Source organism: Salvelinus alpinus, chromosome 6 (genome assembly GCF_045679555.1).
Source record: "Salvelinus alpinus chromosome 6, SLU_Salpinus.1, whole genome shotgun sequence".
In the NCBI taxonomy this organism is placed as follows: domain Eukaryota; kingdom Metazoa; phylum Chordata; class Actinopteri; order Salmoniformes; family Salmonidae; genus Salvelinus; species Salvelinus alpinus.
Window position 1 is genome coordinate 94,380,422 of NC_092091.1, and position 21,374 is coordinate 94,401,795.

Below are 21,374 nucleotides of genomic sequence, written 5' to 3' on the forward strand. Positions count from 1 at the left end.
CCTCTGTCTCTCTCCCTCCCATTTCTCCCCCCCCCCCCCCTCTCCATCTCAGACAGGGATGACTGTCCCTTAGACGGTAGGGGCGTGTCTGCAGACGGATCACTGGGCGTGGTTCCGGAGGAGAGGAAGAAACGTGGCGGAGCAGAACTGAGAGAGCTGTGGAGGAAGGCGGTCCTACAACAGATACTACTACTGAGAATGGAGAGAGAGAACCACAAGATACAGGGTAACACACAGATACTACTACTGAGAATGGAGAGAGAGGACAAGATACAGGGTAATACACAGATACTACTACTGAGAATGGAGAGAGAGGACAAGATACAGGGTAACACACAGATACTACTACTGAGAATGGAGAGAGAGAACAAGATACAGGGTAATACACAGATACTACTACTGAGAATGGAGAGAGGACAAGATACAGGGTAACACACAGATACTACTACTGAGAATGAGGAGAGAGAACCACAAGATACAGGGTAACACACAGATACTACTACTGAGAATGGAGAGAGAGAACAAGATACAGGGTAATACACAGATACTACTACTGAGAATGGAGAGAGAGAACAACAAGATACAGGGTAACACACAGATACTACTACTGAGAATGGAGAGAGAGGACAAGATACAGGTTAACACACAGATACTACTACTGAGAATGGAGAGAGAGGACAAGATACAGGGTAACACACAGATACTACTACTGAGAATGGAGAGAGAACAACAAGATACAGGGTAACACACAGATACTACTACTGAGAATGGAGAGAGAGGACAAGATACAGGGTAACACAGATACTACTACTGAGAATGGAGAGAGATAACAACAAGATACAGGGTAACACACAGATACTACTACTGAGAATGGAGAGAGAGAACAAGATACAGGGTAACACACAGATACTACTACTGAGAATGGAGAGAGAGGACAAGATACAGGATAACACACAGATACTACTACTGAGAATGGAGAGAGAGAACAACAAGATACAGGGTAACACACAGATACTACTATTGAGAATGGAGAGAGAGGACAAGATACAGGATAACACACAGATACTACTACTGAGAATGGAGAGAGAGAACAAGATACAGGATAACACACAGATACTACTATTGAGAATGGAGAGAGAGGACAAGATACAGGATAACACACAGATACTACTACTGAGAATGGAGAGAGAGAACAAGATACAGGGTAACACACAGATACTACTACTGAGAATGGAGAGAGAGGACAAGATACAGGATAACACACAGATACTACTACTGAGAATGGAGAGAGAGGACAAGATACAGGATAACACACAGATACTACTACTGAGAATGGAGAGAGAGAACAAGATACAGGATAACACACAGATACTACTACTGAGAATTGAGAGAGAACAACAAGATACAGGATAACACACAGATACTACTACTGAGAATGGAGAGAGAGGACAAGATACAGGATAACACACAGATACTACTACTGAGAATGGAGAGAGAGGACAAGATACAGGGTAACACACAGATACTACTACTGAGAATGGAGAGAGAGGACAAGATACAGGGTAACACACAGATACTACTACTGAGAATGGAGAGAGAGAACAACAAGATACAGGGTAACACACAGATACTACTACTGAGAATGGAGAGATAGGACAAGATACAGGGTAACACACAGATACTACTACTGAGAATGGAGAGAGAGGACAAGATACAGGGTAACACACAGATACTACTACTGAGAATGGAGAGAGAACAACAAGATACAGGGTAACACACAGATACTACTACTGAGAATGGAGAGAGAGGACAAGATACAGGGTAACACACAGATACTACTACTGAGAATGGAGAGAGAGGACAAGATACAGGGTAACACACAGATACTACTACTGAGAATGGAGAGAGAACAAGATACAGGGTAACACACAGATACTACTACTGAGAATGGAGAGAGAGGACAAGATACAGGGTAACACACTGATACTACTACTGAGAATGGAGAGAGAGGACAAGATACAGGGTAACACACAGATACTACTACTGAGAATGGAGAGAGAACAAGATACAGGGTAACACACAGATACTACTACTGAGAATGGAGAGAGAGAACAAGATACAGGGTAACACACAGATACTACTACTGAGAATGGAGAGAGAGAACAAGATACAGGGTAACACACAGATACTACTACTGAGAATGGAGAGAGAGAACAAGATACAGGGTAACACACAGATACTACTACTGAGAATGGAGAGAGAGGACAAGATACAGGGTAACACACAGATACTACTACTGAGAATGGAGAGAGAGGACAAGATACAGGGTAACACACAGATACTACTACTGAGAATGGAGAGAGGACAAGATACAGGGTAACACACAGATACTACTACTGAGAATGGAGAGAGAGAACAAGATACAGGGTAACACACAGATACTACTACTGAGAATGGAGAGAGAGAACAAGATACAGGGTAACACACAGATACTACTACTGAGAATGGAGAGAGAGAACAAGATACAGGGTAACACACAGATACTACTACTGAGAATGGAGAGAGAGAACAAGATACAGGGTAACACACAGATACTACTACTGAGAATGGAGAGAGAGGACAAGATACAGGGTAACACAGATACTACTACTGAGAATGGAGAGAGAGAACAAGATACAGGATAACACACAGATACTACTACTGAGAATGGAGAGAGAGAACAAGATACAGGGTAACACACAGATACTACTACTGAGAATGGAGAGAGAGGACAAGATACAGGGTAACACAGATACTACTTCTGAGAATGGAGAGAGAGAACAAGATACAGGGTAACACAGATACTACTACTGAGAATGGAGAGAGAGAACAAGATACAGGGTAACACACAGATACTACTACTGAGAATGGAGAGAGAGAACAAGATACAGGGTAACACACAGATACTACTACTGAGAATGGAGAGAGAGAACAAGATACAGGGTAACACACAGATACTACTACTGAGAATGGAGAGAGAGAACAAGATACAGGGTAACACACAGATACTACTACTGAGAATGGAGAGAGAGAACAAGATACAGGGTAACACACAGATACTACTACTGAGAATGGAGAGAGAGAACAAGATACAGGGTAACACAGATTCTACTACTGAGAATGGAGAGAGAGGACAAGATACAGGGTAACACACAGATACTACTACTGAGAATGGAGAGAGAGGACAAGATACAGGGTAACACACAGATACTACTACTGAGAATGGAGAGAGAGGACAAGATACAGGGTAACACACAGATACTACTACTGAGAATGGAGAGAGAACAACAAGATACAGGGTAACACACAGATACTACTACTGAGAATGGAGAGAGGACAAGATACAGGATAACACACAGATACTACTACTGAGAATGGAGAGAGAGGACAAGATACAGGGTAACACAGATACTACTACTGAGAATGGAGAGAGAGAACAAGATACAGGGTAACACACAGATACTACTACTGAGAATGGAGAGAGAGGACAAGATACAGGGTAACACACTGATACTACTACTGAGAATGGAGAGAGAGGACAAGATACAGGGTAACACACAGATACTACTACTGAGAATGGAGAGAGAACAACAAGATACAGGGTAACACACAGATACTACTACTGAGAATGGAGAGAGAGAACAAGATACAGGATAACACACAGATACTACTACTGAGAATGGAGAGAGAGAACAAGATACAGGGTAACACACAGATACTACTACTGAGAATGGAGAGAGAGGACAAGATACAGGGTAACACAGATACTACTACTGAGAATGGAGAGAGGACAAGATACAGGGTAACACACAGATACTACTACTGAGAATGGAGAGAGAGGACAAGATACAGGGTAACACACAGATACTACTACTGAAAATGGAGAGAGAGGACAAGATACAGGGTAACACAGAGATACTACTACTGAGAATGGAGAGAGAACAACAAGATACAGGGTAACACACAGATACTACTACTGAGAATGGAGAGAGAGGACAACAAGATACAGGGTAACACACAGATACTACTACTGAGAATGGAGAGAGAGAACAAGATACAGGATAACACACAGATAATACTACTGAGAATGGAGAGAGAGGACAAGATACAGGATAACACACAGATACTACTACTGAGAATGGAGAGAGAGGACAAGATACAGGATAACACACAGATACTACTACTGAGAATGGAGAGAGAGGACAAGATACAGGGTAACACACAGATACTACTACTGAGAATGGAGAGAGAGGACAAGATACAGGGTAACACACAGATACTACTACTGAGAATGGAGAGAGAGGACAAGATACAGGGTAACACACAGATACTACTACTGAGAATGGAGAGAGAGAACAAGATACAGGGTAACACACAGATACTACTACTGAGAATGGAGAGAGAGGACAAGATACAGGGTAACACAGATACTACTACTGAGAATGGAGAGAGAGGACAAGATACAGGATAACACACAGATACTACTACTGAGAATGGAGAGAGAGGACAAGATACAGGGTAACACACAGATACTACTACTGAGAATGGAGAGAGAGGACAACAAGATACAGGATAACACACAGATACTACTACTGAGAATGGAGAGAGAGAACAAGATACAGGGTAACACACAGATACTACTACTGAGAATGGAGAGAGAGAACAAGATACAGGGTAACAGATACTACGACTGAACAGCAGCTGTTTGAGGTTATTTGAGGATATAGACGGAGAGTCATGACCTCAGTCAACCCTGCTCATCACACACACACCTCGGTGAAACTGGCGTGTCTCTGGCAACCGTAAAGTGATCGTTAATTGTTCTCTAGGTATTCAACAACACGTTTGTAACATTAAATACCTAGAAGGCAGATGTTGTCATCGGGTGTGTGTGGTCTTACCTGGTGAAGGTACAGTTCAGCTGAGGTTGTGCCGTGTGTTGCCAGGGGTAACGCCCGACCTCATGGCGGTTAACGCTTTGGGCCAGTAACCGAAAGGGCGCTACGATGAATCTCTGAGCCGACAAGGTGGGAAAAATCTGTCGATGTTGCCTTGAGCAAGACACTAAACCCCTAATGGATCCAGGGTCACGGTTAATAGTGGCTGACCCCCCCCCCCCCCCACCCTCTCTCTGACCCCCCCCCCTCTCTCTCAGACCCTGACCCCCCCCCCCCCCCCTCCGACGGTGTCTCAGGAGGAGTATTGTAATTAATATAATTAATCACACACAGAATATCACAGCATATGTTTTACTGTCCTGGTGGGGAACTAAAATTAATTTCCATTAAACATCGTTTTTTCCCCTGACCCTGATTCTAACCCTGATTCTAACCCTGATTCTAACCCTGATTCTAACCCTGATTCTAACCCTGATTCTAACCCTGATTCTAACCCTGATTCTAACTCTGATTCTAACCCTGATTCTAACCCTGATTCTAACCCTGATTCTAACCCTGATTCTAACTCTGATTCTAACTCTGATTCTAACCCTGATTCTAACCCTGATTCTAACCCTGATTCTAACTCTGATTCTAACCCTGATTCTAACCCTGATTCTAACTCTGATTCTAACCCTGATTCTAACCCTGATTCTAACCCTGATTCTAACTCTGATTCTAACCCTGATTCTAACCCTGATTCTAACCCTGATTCTAACCCTGATTCTAACCCTGATTCTAACCCTGATTCTAACCCTGATTCTAACCCTGATTCTAACTCTGATTCTAACCCTGATTCTAACTCTGATTCTAACCCTGATTCTAACCCTGATTCTAACTCTGATTCTAACCCTGATTCTAACTCTGATTCTAACCATCATTCTAACCATCATTCTAATCCTAACCCCTAAACCTAAAATTATCCTTAGTCCTCGTGGGGACCTGGGAAATGTGGAGAAGGGAGACATGTTCCTTGTTTTACTGTCCTTGTGGGGACTTTTGAGGATTTCCAGTACGAGGGAGGAAGGGGAGGAAGGGGAGGGAGGGAGGGAGGAAGGGGAGGGAGGGAGGGAGGGAGGAAGGGGAGGAAGGGAGGGAGGAAGGGAGGGAGGGAGGGAGGGAGGAAGGGGAGGGAGGAAAGGGAGGGAGGGAGGGAGGGAGAGGTCTATTCTTTTGGAACATCTGTGTGTAATGTTTACTGTTCATTATTTTATTTATTTTTTCACTTGCTTTGGCAACGATAACATATGTTTCCCATGGAGGGAGAGGAGAGGGGAGAGAGAGAGAGGGAGGGGGGGGGGACAGAAGCCATGTTCTCTTCTCCTCTCATCTCTGTTGATATCGGAGAGGAGAGGAGAGGAGAGGAGAGGAGAAGAGAGAGAGAGAGAGGGAGGGGGGGGGGGACAGAAGCCATGTTCTCTTCTCCTCACATCTCTGTTGATATCGGAGAGGAGAGGAGAGGAGAGGAGAGGAGAGGAGAGAGAGAGAGAGAGGGAGGGGGGGGGGGACAGAAGCCATGTTCTCTTCTCCTCTCATCTCTGTTGATATCGGAGAGGAGAGGAGAGGAGAGGAGAGGAGAGCAATGTTCTCATCTCTGTTAATATCTGCGTAGCGTCGGAGAGTAAACGCTTGCGTCTGGACTATGAAGAGATAACTCCCTGTCTGAAGGACGTCACGCTGGTCTGGGAGAGCATGCTGGGAACACAGGCCAGGTCGAAGGTCAAGTTCAACAGCGACACTGTCCACGCTGCTGTCGGACAAGGTAATCACACACACACACACACACACACACACACACACACACACACACACACACACACACACACACACACACACACACAAGGCCACTGTGGAATATCAGATGGTTTAACACACCGCTGTTACTGTATTCTCTGTATAACACACCTCTAATGTTACTGTAGTCTATATAACACACCTCTAATGTTACTGTATTCTCTATATAACACACCTCTAATGTTACTGTATTCTCTATATAACACACCTCTAATGTTACTGTAGTCTCTATATAACACACCTCTAATGTTACTGTATTCTCTATATAACACACCTCTAATGTTACTGTAGTCTCTATATAACACACCTCTAATGTTACTGTAGTCTCTATATAACACACCTCTAATGTTACTGTATTCTCTATATAACACACCTCTAATGTTACTGTAGTCTCTATATAACACACCTCTAATGTTACTGTAGTCTGTCTATATAACACACCTCTAATGTTACTGTAGTCTCTATATAACACACCTCTAATGTTACTGTAGTCTTTATATAACACACCTCTAATGTTACTGTAGTCTCTATATAACACACCTCTAATGTTACTGTAGTCTTTATATAACACACCTCTAATGTTACTGTAGTCTCTATATAACACATCTCTAATGTTACTGTATTCTCTATATAACACACCTCTAATGTTACTGTAGTCTCTATATAACACACCTCTAATGTTACTGTAGTCTCTATATAACACACCTCTAATGTTACTGTAGTCTCTATATAACACACCTCTAATGTTACTGTAGTCTCTATATAACACACCTCTAATGTTACTGTATTCTCTATATAACACACCTCTAATGTTACTGTAGTCTCTATATAACACACCTCTAATGTTACTGTAGTCTCTATATAACACACCTCTAATGTTACTGTAGTCTGTCTATATAACGCACCTCTAATGTTACTGTAGTCTCTATATAACACATCTCTAATGTTACTGTATTCTCTATATAACACACCTCTAATGTTACTGTAGTCTCTATATAACACACCTCTAATGTTACTGTAGTCTCTATATAACACACCTCTAATGTTACTGTATTCTCTATATAACACACCTCTAATGTTACTGTAGTCTCTATATAACACACCTCTAATGTTACTGTAGTCTTTATATAACACACCTCTAATGTTACTGTAGTCTCTATATAACACATCTCTAATGTTACTGTATTCTCTATATAACACACCTCTAATGTTACTGTAGTCTCTATATAACACACCTCTAATGTTACTGTAGTCTTTATATAACACACCTCTAATGTTACTGTAGTCTCTATATAACACACCTCTAATGTTACTGTAGTCTCTATATAACACACCTCTAATGTTACTGTAGTCTGTCTATATAACACACCTCTAATGTTACTGTAGTCTCTATATAACACACCTCTAATGTTACTGTAGTCTTTATATAACACACCTCTAATGTTACTGTAGTCTCTATATAACACACCTCTAATGTTACTGTAGTCTTTATATAACACACCTCTAATGTTACTGTAGTCTCTATATAACACACCTCTAATGTTACTGTAGTCTTTATATAACACACCTCTAATGTTACTGTAGTCTCTATATAACACATCTCTAATGTTACTGTATTCTCTATATAACACACCTCTAATGTTACTGTAGTCTCTATATAACACACCTCTAATGTTACTGTAGTCTCTATATAACACACCTCTAATGTTACTGTAGTCTCTATATAACACACCTCTAATGTTACTGTAGTCTCTATATAACACACCTCTAATGTTACTGTATTCTCTATATAACACACCTCTAATGTTACTGTAGTCTCTATTAAACACACCTCTAATGTTACTGTAGTCTCTATATAACACACCTCTAATGTTACTGTAGTCTGTCTATATAACACACCTCTAATGTTACTGTAGTCTCTATATAACACATCTCTAATGTTACTGTATTCTCTATATAACACACCTCTAATGTTACTGTAGTCTCTATATAACACACCTCTAATGTTACTGTAGTCTCTATATAACACACCTCTAATGTTACTGTAGTCTCTATATAACACACCTCTAATGTTACTGTAGTCTCTATATAACACACCTCTAATGTTACTGTAGTCTCTATATAACACACCTCTAATGTTACTGTAGTCTCTATATAACACACCTCTAATGTTACTGTAGTCTCTATATAACACACCTCTAATGTTACTGTAGTCTTTATATAACACACCTCTAATGTTACTGTAGTCTCTATATAACACATCTCTAATGTTACTGTATTCTCTATATAACACACCTCTAATGTTACTGTAGTCTCTATATAACACACCTCTAATGTTACTGTAGTCTTTATATAACACACCTCTAATGTTACTGTAGTCTCTATATAACACACCTCTAATGTTACTGTATTCTCTATATAACACACCTCTAATGTTACTGTAGTCTCTATATAACACACCTCTAATGTCACTGTAGTCTTTATATAACACACCTCTAATGTTACTGTAGTCTCTATATAACACATCTCTAATGTTACTGTATTCTCTATATAACACACCTCTAATGTTACTGTAGTCTCTATATAACACACCTCTAATGTTACTGTAGTCTCTATATAACACACCTCTAATGTTACTGTAGTCTCTATATAACACACCTCTAATGTTACTGTAGTCTATATATAACACACCTCTAATGTTACTGTAGTCTCTATATAACACACCTCTAATGTTACTGTATTCTCTATATAACACACCTCTAATGTTACTGTATTCTCTATATAACACACCTCTAATGTTACTGTAGTCTTTATATAACACACCTCTAATGTTACTGTAGTCTCTATATAACACATCTCTAATGTTACTGTATTCTCTATATAACACACCTCTAATGTTACTGTAGTCTCTATATAACACACCTCTAATGTTACTGTAGTCTTTATATAACACACCTCTAATGTTACTGTAGTCTCTATATAACACACCTCTAATGTTACTGTATTCTCTATATAACACACCTCTAATGTTACTGTAGTCTCTATATAACACACCTCTAATGTTACTGTAGTCTCTATATAACACATCTCTAATGTTACTGTATTCTCTATATAACACACCTCTAATGTTACTGTAGTCTCTATATAACACACCTCTAATGTTACTGTAGTCTCTATATAACACACCTCTAATGTTACTGTAGTCTCTATATAACACACCTCTAATGTTACTGTAGTCTCTATATAACACACCTCTAATGTTACTGTATTCTCTATATAACACACCTCTAATGTTACTGTAGTCTCTATATAACACACCTCTAATGTTACTGTAGTCTTTATATAACACACCTCTAATGTTACTGTAGTCTCTATATAACACATCTCTAATGTTACTGTATTCTCTATATAACACACCTCTAATGTTACTGTAGTCTCTATATAACACACCTCTAATGTTACTGTAGTCTTTATATAACACACCTCTAATGTTACTGTAGTCTCTATATAACACACCTCTAATGTTACTGTAGTCTCTATATAACACACCTCTAATGTTACTGTATTCTCTATATAACACACCTCTAATGTTACTGTAGTCTTTATTTAACACACCTCTAATGTTACTGTAGTCTCTATATAACACATCTCTAATGTTACTGTATTCTCTATATAACACACCTCTAATGTTACTGTAGTCTCTATATAACACACCTCTAATGTTACTGTAGTCTCTATATAACACACCTCTAATGTTACTGTAGTCTCTATATAACACACCTCTAATGTTACTGTAGTCTCTATATAACACACCTCTAATGTTACTGTAGTCTCTATATAACACACCTCTAATGTTACTGTAGTCTCTATATAACACACCTCTAATGTTACTGTAGTCTCTATATAACACACCTCTAATGTTACTGTAGTCTCTATATAACACACCTCTAATGTTACTGTATTCTCTATATAACACACCTCTAATGTTACTGTAGTCTCTATATAACACACCTCTAATGTTACTGTAGTCTGTCTATATAACACACCTCTAATGTTACTGTAGTCTCTATATAACACATCTCTAATGTTACTGTATTCTCTATATAACACACCTCTAATGTTACTGTAGTCTCTATATAACACACCTCTAATGTTACTGTAGTCTGTCTATATAACACACCTCTAATGTTACTGTAGTCTCTATATAACACACCTCTAATGTTACTGTAGTCTGTCTATATAACACACCTCTAATGTTACTGTAGTCTCTATATAACACACCTCTAATGTTACTGTATTCTCTATATAACACACCTCTAATGTTACTGTAGTCTGTCTATATAACACACCTCTTGTCTCTCTCTCTCCACCCCCCCTCCCCCATCTCGCACTCCTCTCCCTCCCCCATCCCCCCATCTCTCTCTCCCTCCCCCCTCTCTCTCTCGCTCCCCCCTGTCTCTCCCACTCTCTCCCTCCCCCCTCCCCCCTGTCTCTCCCACTCTCTCCCTCCCCATCCCCCCCTCTCTCCATCCCTCATCTCTCTCCCTCCCCCCTCTCTCCCACTCTCTCTCCCCCCTCCCTCTCTCACCCTCCCCATCCCCCTCTCTCTCTCTCCCCCCTCCCTCTCTCACCCTCTCTCTCCCTCCCCATCCCCCCTCTCTCTCTCCCTCCCCCTCCCCCCTCTCTCTCTCCCTCCCCCGTCTCTCCCACTCTCTCCCTCCCCCATCCCCCCCTCTCTCTCTCCCCCCTCCCTCTCTCACCCTCTCTCTCCCCCCTCCCTCTCTCACCCTCTCTCTCCCTCCCCACCCCCCCTCTCTCTCCCTCCCCCGTCTCTCCCACTCTCTCCCTCCCCCACCCCCCCTCTCTCTCTCCCTCCCCCCCTCCCCCCACTCCATCTCTCTCCATCTCTCCCCCCCTCCCTCCATCCCTCCCTCTCTCTCCCTCCCCCCATCTCTCCCCCCTCCCCCTCCCTCTCTCCATCTCTCCATCTCCCCCCCTCCCTCTCTCCACCCCCCCCCTCCCTCTCTCCACCTCTCCATCCCCTCTCCCTCTCTCTCCCTCCCTCCATCTCTCCCTCTCCCCCCTCCCCAGGAGTTCCTCGGCAGTACAGAGGAGAGGTGTGGAAGTTACTGTCAGAGCAGTTTCTGTTGAGACAAACGCTTCCTGTCAGACTTCCAGCCAACAACAGGCCTTATAAGGAGCTGCTGAAACAGCTGACCTCACAGCAGCACGCCATCCTCATCGACCTGGGTGAGACCCTACACCCTACATACTACACCCTGCACACTACACACTACACCCTACACACTACACACTACACACTACACCCTACAGCACGCCATCCTCATCGACCTGGGTGAGACCCTACACCCTACACACTACACCCTACACACTACACACTACACACTACATACTACACCCTACACCCTACAGCACGCCATCCTCATCGACCTGGGTGAGACCCTACACCCTACACCCTACACACTACACACTACACACAACACCCTACACACTACATACTACACCCTACACCCTACAGCACGCCATCCTCATCGACCTGGGTGAGACCCTACACCCTACACACTACATACTACACCCTACACACTACATACTACACCCTACAGCACGCCATCCTCATCGACCTGGGTGAGACCCTGTACCCTACTCACTACACACTACACCCTGCACCCTACAGCACGCCATCCTCATCGACCTGGGTGAGACCCTGTACCCTACTCACTACACACTACACACTACACCCTGCACCCTACAGCACGCCATCCTCATCGACCTGGGTGAGACCCTGTACCCTACTCACTACACACTACACCCTGCACCCTACAGCACGCCATCCTCATCGACCTGGGTGAGACCCTGTACCCTACTCACTACACACTACACCCTGCACCCTACAGCACGCCATCTTAATCGACCTGGGTGAGACCCTGTACCCTACTCACTACACACTACACCCTGCACCCTATAGCACGCCATCCTCATCGACCTGGGTGAGACCCTGTACCCTACTCACTACACACTACACCCTGCACCCTACAGCACGCCATCCTCATCGACCTGGGTGAGACCCTGTACCCTACTCACTACACACTACACACTACACCCTGCACCCTACAGCACGCCATCCTCATCGACCTGGGTGAGACCCTGTACCCTACTCACTACACACTACACACTACACCCTGCACCCTACAGCACACCATCCTCATCGACCTGGGTGAGACCCTGTACCCTACTCACTACACACTACACCCTACACACTACATACTACACCCTACACCCTACAGCACGCCATCCTCATCGACCTGGGTGAGACCCTACACCCTACACACTACATACTACACCCTACACACTACATACTACACCCTACAGCACGCCATCCTCATCGACCTGGGTGAGACCCTACACCCTACATACTACACCCTGCACCCTACACCCTGCACACTACACACTACACCCTACACACTACACCCTACACACTACACCCTACACACTACACACTACAGCACGCCATCCTCATCGACCTGGGTGAGACCCTACACCCTACATACTACACCCTGCACCCTACACACTACACCCTGCACCCTACAGCACACCATCCTCATCGACCTGGGTGAGACCCTGTACCCTACTCACTACACACTACACCCTGCACCCTACAGCACGCCATCCTCATCGACCTGGGTGAGACCCTGTACCCTACTCACTACACACTACACACTACACCCTGCACCCTACAGCACGCCATCCTCATCGACCTGGGTGAGACCCTGTACCCTACTCACTACACACTACACACTACACCCTGCACCCTACAGCACACCATCCTCATCGACCTGGGTGAGACCCTGTACCCTACTCACTACACACTACACCCTGCACCCTACAGCACGCCATCCTCATCGACCTGGGTGAGACCCTGTACCCTACTCACTACACACTACACCCTGCACCCTATAGCACGCCATCCTCATCGACCTGGGTGAGACCCTGTACCCTACTCACTACACACTACACCCTACACCCTACAGCACGCCATCCTCATCGACCTGGGTGAGACCCTGTACCCTACTCACTACACACTACACACTACACCCTGCACCCTACAGCACGCCATCCTCATCGACCTGGGTGAGACCCTGTACCCTACTCACTACACACTACACCCTGCACCCTACAGCACACCATCCTCATCGACCTGGGTGAGACCCTGTACCCTACTCACTACACACTACACACTACACCCTGCACCCTACAGCACGCCATCCTCATCGACCTGGGTGAGACCCTGTACCCTACTCACTACACACTACACACTACACACTACACCCTACATACTACACCCTGCACCCTACACACTACATACTACACCCTGCACCCTACACACTACACCATGCACCCTACACCCTGTACCCTACTCACTACACCCTACACACTACACCCTACACACTACGCCCTACATACTACACCCTGCACCCTACACACTACACCATGCACCCTACACCCTACACCCTGTACACTACATACTACACCTTACACACTACACACTACACCCTACACACTACACCCTACACACTACACCCTACAGCACGCCATCCTCATCGACCTGGGTGAGACCCTACACACTACACCCTACACACTACACACTACACCCTATACACTACACACTACAGCACGCCATCCTCATCGACCTGGGTGAGACCCTACATACTACACCCTGCACACTACACACTATACCCTGTACCCTACACACTACACCCTACACCCTATAGCACGCCATCCTCATCGACCTGGGTGAGACCCTACACACTACACCCTACACCCTATACACTACATACTACACCCTACATCCTATACACTACACACTGCACCCTACACCCTACAGCACGCCATCTTCATCGACCTGGGTGAGACCCTACACACTGCACCCTACACACTGCACCCTACACACTGCACCCTAGTCCCTACACACTGCACCCTACACACTACACACTGCACCCTAGTCCCTACACACTACACCCTACACACTACCCACTCTACACACTACGCACTATACCCTACACACTGCACCCTACACACTACACACTGCACCCTAGTCCCTACACACTACACCCTACACCCCCTACACACTACGCACTATACCCTACACACTGCACACTACCCTACACACTGCACCCTAGTCCCTACACCCTACACACTACGCACTATACCCTAGACACTGCACACTACCCTACACACTGCACCCTAGTCCCTACACACTGCACACTACCCACACTACGCACTACACTACACACACCGACACGCTCACACACACACACACTACACACTTCCTCCTTACTGTTGACGAATGCCTGACTGAGTGATGTTAACCTGGTTTAACTTGAAACATACACACTTCCTGACATATTACTGTTGACGAATGCTTAATGGAGTGTGATGTTATCAGTCACCTAACCTCATTTAACCTGAAACCTTGTCCTCGTTGAACCTGAAACCTTGTCCTCGTTGAACCTGAAACCTTGTCCTCGTTTAATAACCTGAAACCGTGTCCTCGTTTAATAACCTGAAACCGTGTCCTCGTTGAACCTGAAACCTTGTCCTCGTTTAATAACCTGAAACCGTGTCCTCGTTTAATAACCTGAAACCGTGTCCTCGTTTAATAACCTGAAACCGTGTCCTCGTTGAACCTGAAACCTTGTCCTCGTTTAATAACCTGAAACCGTGTCCTCGTTTAATAACCTGAAACCGTGTCCTCGTTGAACCTGAAACCGTGTCCTCGTTGAACCTGAAACCTTGTCCTCGTTGAACCTGAAACCTTGTCCTCGTTTAACCTGAAACCTTGTCCTCGTTGAACCTGAAACCTTGTCCTCGTTTAACCCGGAAACTTGTCCTCGTTTAACCCGGAAACTTGTCCTCGTTTAACCTGAAACCTTGTCCTCGTTTAACCTGAAACCTTGTCCTCGTTTAACCCTGAAACTTTGTCCTCGTTTAACCTGAAACCTTGTCCTCGTTTAACCTGAAACCGTGTCCTCGTTTAACCTGAAACCTTGTCCTCGTTTAACCTGAAACCGTGTCCTCGTTTAACCTGAAACCTTGTCCTCGTTTAACCTGAAACCTTGTCCTCGTTTAACCTGAAACCGTGTCCTCGTTTAACCTGAAACCTTGTCCTCGTTTAACCTGAAACCGTGTCCTCGTTTAACCTGAAACCTTGTCCTCGTTTAACCCTGAAACTTTGTCCTCGTTTAACCTGAAACCTTGTCCTCGTTTAACCTGAAACCTTGTCCTCGTTTAACCTGAAACCTTGTCCTCGTTGAATAACCTGAAACCGTGTCCTCGTTGAACCTGAAACCTTGTCCTCGTTTAACCTGAAACCGTGTCCTCGTTTAATAACCTGAAACCGTGTCCTCGTTTAACCTGAAACCTTGTCCTCGTTTAACCTGAAACCTTGTCCTCGTTTAACCTGAAACCTTGTCCTCGTTTAACCTGAAACCGTGTCCTCGTTTAACCTGAAACCTTGTCCTCGTTTAACTTCTCACGAGTCAGCAACCCTGATCCGGTAGCACCCCCCAACTCACCCCACTGATTAGCACAGCTAGCATAGCGTCACAAGTAACTTGTAGCATCTAAATATCATTAAATCACAAGTCCAAGACACCAGATGAAAGATACAGGTCTTGTGAATAAAGCCACCATTTCAGATTTTTAAAATGTTTTACAGGGAAGACAGAATATGTAAATCTATTAGCTAACCACGTTAGCGGAGGACACGATATTTTTACCAGGCAGATTCGGCTAGGCGCCCACGTCCAGTTCACATGCACAACAGATATGATATAAAATCGTAAATTGGGTCTTACTATGGCTGATCTTTCATCAGAATGTTGATCAAAGTGTCCTTTGTCAAGATGAGTCGTTGGTTCCGTTCAGAAATGTTCCTTTCTCACTCCATTTAGCACAGGTACCGGTCGAGTGGCACGTATTTCTCAAACGATACTAAAATCTAACAACTGAACACCGCAAAACTCCCTAAAAAAATCAAATAATCTGATTAAACTATATTGAAAAAACATACATTACGATGATCTGGTCACATGTATCAAACAAACTTCGACACGGAGATAATAATGGCCGCACAACACAAGAAAAACGTAGCTCAAATTCCATCCAATCGAGAACCGGAAGTTGTCGGTCATGCCAAAGATTTTGCTCTCATTTCACGTCAGTCCCAGATAGACAAGAAATTTTTCCTCTGACGTCCTCTAGACACCCAGAGGAAGGCCAGTGAGTTGTGTTTCGGGTCATAGGAGGCATGACCATATATAGGCAGAGCTTTGAAGCCAGCACAAAACATCTTGATTTTATGTTCTTGGTCATGGAAAGTGCTGTGAAATGACTTCTGTATCACTCAGAGACAAAATTGAAACGGATTTAGAAACTAGAGATTGTCTTCTTTCCAATGGTATGATTCATATGCATATAGTAAGAGCAATGATTGAATAAGAGGCAGTTTAATCTGTAGAGCAAATTATGCTAATGCGAAAATATTACACCCTGTATTCTCAAGAGGTTAACCTGAAACCATGTCCTCGTTTAACCTGAAACCTTGTCCTCGTTTAACCTGAAACCTTGTCCTCGTTTAACCCGGAAACTTGTCCTCGTTTAACCTGAAACCGTGTCCTCGTTTATCCTGAAACCTTGTCCTCGTTTAACCTGAAACCGTGTCCTCGTTTAACCTGAAACCTTGTCCTCGTTTAACCTGAAACCTTGTCCTCGTTTAACCTGAAACCATGTCCTCGTTTAACCTGAAACCTTGTCCTCGTTTAACCCGGAAACTTGTCCTCGTTTAACCTGAAACCTTGTCCTCGTTTAACCTGAAACCATGTCCTCGTTTAACCTGAAACCGTGTCCTCGTTTAACCTGAAACCTTGTCCTCGTTTAACCTGAAACCTTGTCCTCGTTTAACCTGAAACCTTGTCCTCGTTTAACCTGAAACTTGTCCTCGTTTAACCTGAAACCTTGTCCTCGTTTAACCTGAAACCTTGTCCTCGTTTAACCTGAAACCGTGTCCTCGTTTAACCCGGAAACTTGTCCTCGTTTAACCTGAAACCTTGTCCTCATTTATACACCACACCACACCTGTGAAAGAATGGTGTTTTAGTGATCCTGGCTAAAGCAGTCAGTAGAATGGTGTTTTAGTGATCCTGGCTAAAGCAGTCATTAGAATGGTGTTTTAGTGGTCCTGGCTAAAGCAGTCAGTAGAATGGTGTTTTAGTGGTCCTGGCTAAAGCAGTCAGTAGAATGGTGTTTTAGTGGTCCTGGCTAAAGCAGTCAGTAGAATGGTGTTTTAGTGATCCTGGCTAAAGCAGTCAGTAGAATGGTGTTTTATTGATCCTGGCTAAAGCAGTCATTAGAATGGTGTTTTAGTGGTCCTGGCTAAAGCAGTCAGTAGAATGGTGTTTTAGTGGTCCTGGCTAAAGCAGTCAGTAGAATGGTGTTTTAGTGGTCCTGGCTAAAGCAGTCAGTAGAATGGTGTTTTAGTGGTCCTGGCTAAAGCAGTCAGTAGAATGGTGTTTTAGTGATCCTGGCTAAAGCAGTCAGTAGAATGGTGTTTTAGTGATCCTGGCTAAAGCAGTCAGTAGAATGGTGTTTTAGTGGTCCTGGCTAAAGCAGTCATTAGAATTGTGTTTTAGTGATCCTGGCTAAAGCAGTCAGTAGAATGGTGTTTTAGTGATCCTGGCTAAAGCAGTCAGTAGAATGGTGTTTTAGTGGTCCTGGCTAAAGCAGTCAGTAGAATGGTGTTTTAGTGGTCCTGGCTAAAGCAGTCAGTAGAATGGTGTTTTAGTGGTCCTGGCTAAAGCAGTCAGTAGAATGGTGTTTTAGTGGTCCTGGCTAAAGCAGTCAGTAGAATGGTGTTTTAGTGATCCTGGCTAAAGCAGTCAGTAGAATGGTGTTTTAGTGATCCTGGCTAAAGCAGTCAGTAGAATGGTGTTTTATTGGTCCTGGCTAAAGCAGTCAGTAGAATGGTGTTTTAGTGATCCTGGCTAAAGTAGTCAGTAGAATGGTGTTTTAGTGATCCTGGCTAAAGCAGTCATTAGAATGGTGTTTTAGTGGTCCTGGCTAAAGCAGTCAGTAGAATGGTGTTTAGTGATCCTGGCTAAAGCAGTCATTAGAATGGTGTTTTAGTGATCCTGGCTAAAGCAGTCAGTAGAATGGTGTTTTAGTGGTCCTGGCTAAAGCAGTCAGTAGAATGGTGTTTTATTGATCCTGGCTAAAGCAGTCATTAGAATGGTGTTTTAGTGGTCCTGGCTAAAGCAGTCATTAGAATGGTGTTTTAGTGGTCCTGGCTAAAGCAGTCAGTAGAATGGTGTTTTATTGATCCTGGCTAAAGCAGTCATTAGAATGGTGTTTTAGTGATCCTGGCTAAAGCAGTCAGTAGAATGGTGTTTTAGTGATCCTGGCTAAAGCAGTCATTAGAATGGTGTTTTAGTGGTCCTGGCTAAAGCAGTCAGTAGAATGGTGTTTTATTGATCCTGGCTAAAGCAGTCATTAGAATGGTGTTTTAGTGATCCTGGCTAAAGCAGTCAGTAGAATGGTGTTTTATTGATCCTGGCTAAAGCAGTCATTAGAATGGTGTTTTAGTGGTCCTGGCTAAAGCAGTCATTAGAATGGTGTTTTAGTGGTCCTGGCTAAAGCAGTCAGTAGAATGGTGTTTTATTGATCCTGGCTAAAGCAGTCATTAGAATGGTGTTTTAGTGATCCTGGCTAAAGCAGTCAGTAGAATGGTGTTTTAGTGATCCTGGCTAAAGCAGTCATTAGAATGGTGTTTTAGTGGTCCTGGCTAAAGCAGTCAGTAGAATGGTGTTTTATTGATCCTGGCTAAAGCAGTCATTAGAATGGTGTTTTAGTGATCCTGGCTAAAGCAGTCAGTAGAATGGTGTTTTAGTGATCCTGGCTAAAGTAGTCATTAGAATGGTGTTTTAGTGATCCTGGCTAAAGTAGTCATTAGAATGGTGTTTTAGTGATCCTGGCTAAAGCAGTCATTAGAATGGTGTTTTAGTGGTCCTGGCTAAAGCAGTCAGTAGGTTACCGTTGAAAGGTGACCCTGCTTTGCATGTTCAGCTCTGAAAGGGGAGGAGGGGGCAGACAGGACATGGAAAGACGAGGGTTTTGTTTACTCAGTGTATAACAACTATTTATCTGTCTCTGTCTCTCTCCCCTGTTTCCTCTCTCTCTCTCTCTCTCTCTCTCTCTCTCTCTCTCTCTCTCTCTCTCTCTCTCTCTCTCTCTCTCTCTCTCTCTCTCTCTCCCATGTCTTTCTCTCTGTCTATGTTTCTCTCTCTCTCTCTCTCCTCTGTCTCTCTCTCTCTGTCTCTGTCTCCTTTCTCTCTCTGTCTCTCTCTGTCTCTGTCTCCTTTCTCTGTCTCTCTCTGTCTCTGTCTCTCTCTGTCTCTGTCTCTCTGTCTCTCTCCTCTCTCTCCTCTCTCTCTCTCAGGTCGTACCTTTCCTACTCATCCTTATTTCCAGGCTCAGTTGGGATCTGGTCAGCTGTCTCTCTATAACCTCCTGAAGGCCTACTCTCTACTGGACCCAGAGGTACACACATTACACCTACTCTCTACTGGACCCAGAGGTACACACATTACACCTACTCTCTACTGGACCCAGAGGTACACACATTACACCTACTCTCTACTGGACCCAGAGGTACACACATTACACCTACTCTCTACTGGACCCCGAGGTACACATATTACACCTACTCTCTACTGGACCCAGAGGTACACACATTACACCTACTCTCTACTGGACCCAGAGGTACACACATTACACCTACTCTCTACTGGACCCAGAGGTACACACATTACACCTACTCTCTACTGGACCCAGAGGTACACACATTACACCTACTCTCTACTGGACCCAGAGGTACACACATTACACCTACTCTCTACTGGACCCAGAGGTACACACATTACACCTACTCTCTACTGGACCCAGAGGTACACACATTACACACACACCTGCACGCACGGACACACACAAACACATTACACACACACACCTGCATGCATTACACAACACACATTACACACACACCTGCACGCACGGACACACACACACACACATTACACACACACACACTACACAACACACACATTACACACACACACACACTACACAACACACACATTACACACACACCGACACAGAGGTGGAAATGCGCCAGTTTTCCAGTTACTAAAAGAGGACCTCTGTGTTACAGAGATGTGTTGTAGCTTTTTGGGAGATGACATCCATGACCTCTCACTATCTCCCACCCTCCTCCTCTCTCCCCCTCTCCTTCTCACTATCTCCCACCCTCCTCCTCTCTCCCCCTCTCCTTCTCACTATCTCCCACCCTCCTCCTCTCTCCCCCTCTCCTTCTCACTATCTCCCACCCTCCTCCTCTCTCCCCCTCTCCTTCTCACTATCTCCCACCCTCCTCCTCTCTCCCCCTCTCCTTCTCACTATCTCCCACCCTCCTCCTCTCTCCCCCTCTCCTTCTCACTATCTCCCACCCTCCTCCTCTCTCCCCCTCTCCTTCTC

General features: G+C 44.2%; 1 protein-coding gene across 1 annotated transcript in view; it reads left to right on the forward strand.

Moving 5' to 3' along the window:
• The first annotated feature begins 243 nt into the window (after positions 1-243).
• Positions 244-21,374, forward strand: part of LOC139579607 (TBC1 domain family member 1-like) — a 64,066-nt gene continuing 42,935 nt past the window's right edge. The window contains exons 1-4 of the mRNA XM_071408382.1: positions 244-482; positions 6,589-6,738; positions 11,862-12,020; positions 20,281-20,381. Coding sequence (XP_071264483.1) covers positions 455-482; positions 6,589-6,738; positions 11,862-12,020; positions 20,281-20,381 — 438 coding nt within the window. The 5' untranslated portion in view covers positions 244-454. The remainder of the gene's footprint in view (positions 483-6,588; positions 6,739-11,861; positions 12,021-20,280; positions 20,382-21,374) is intronic.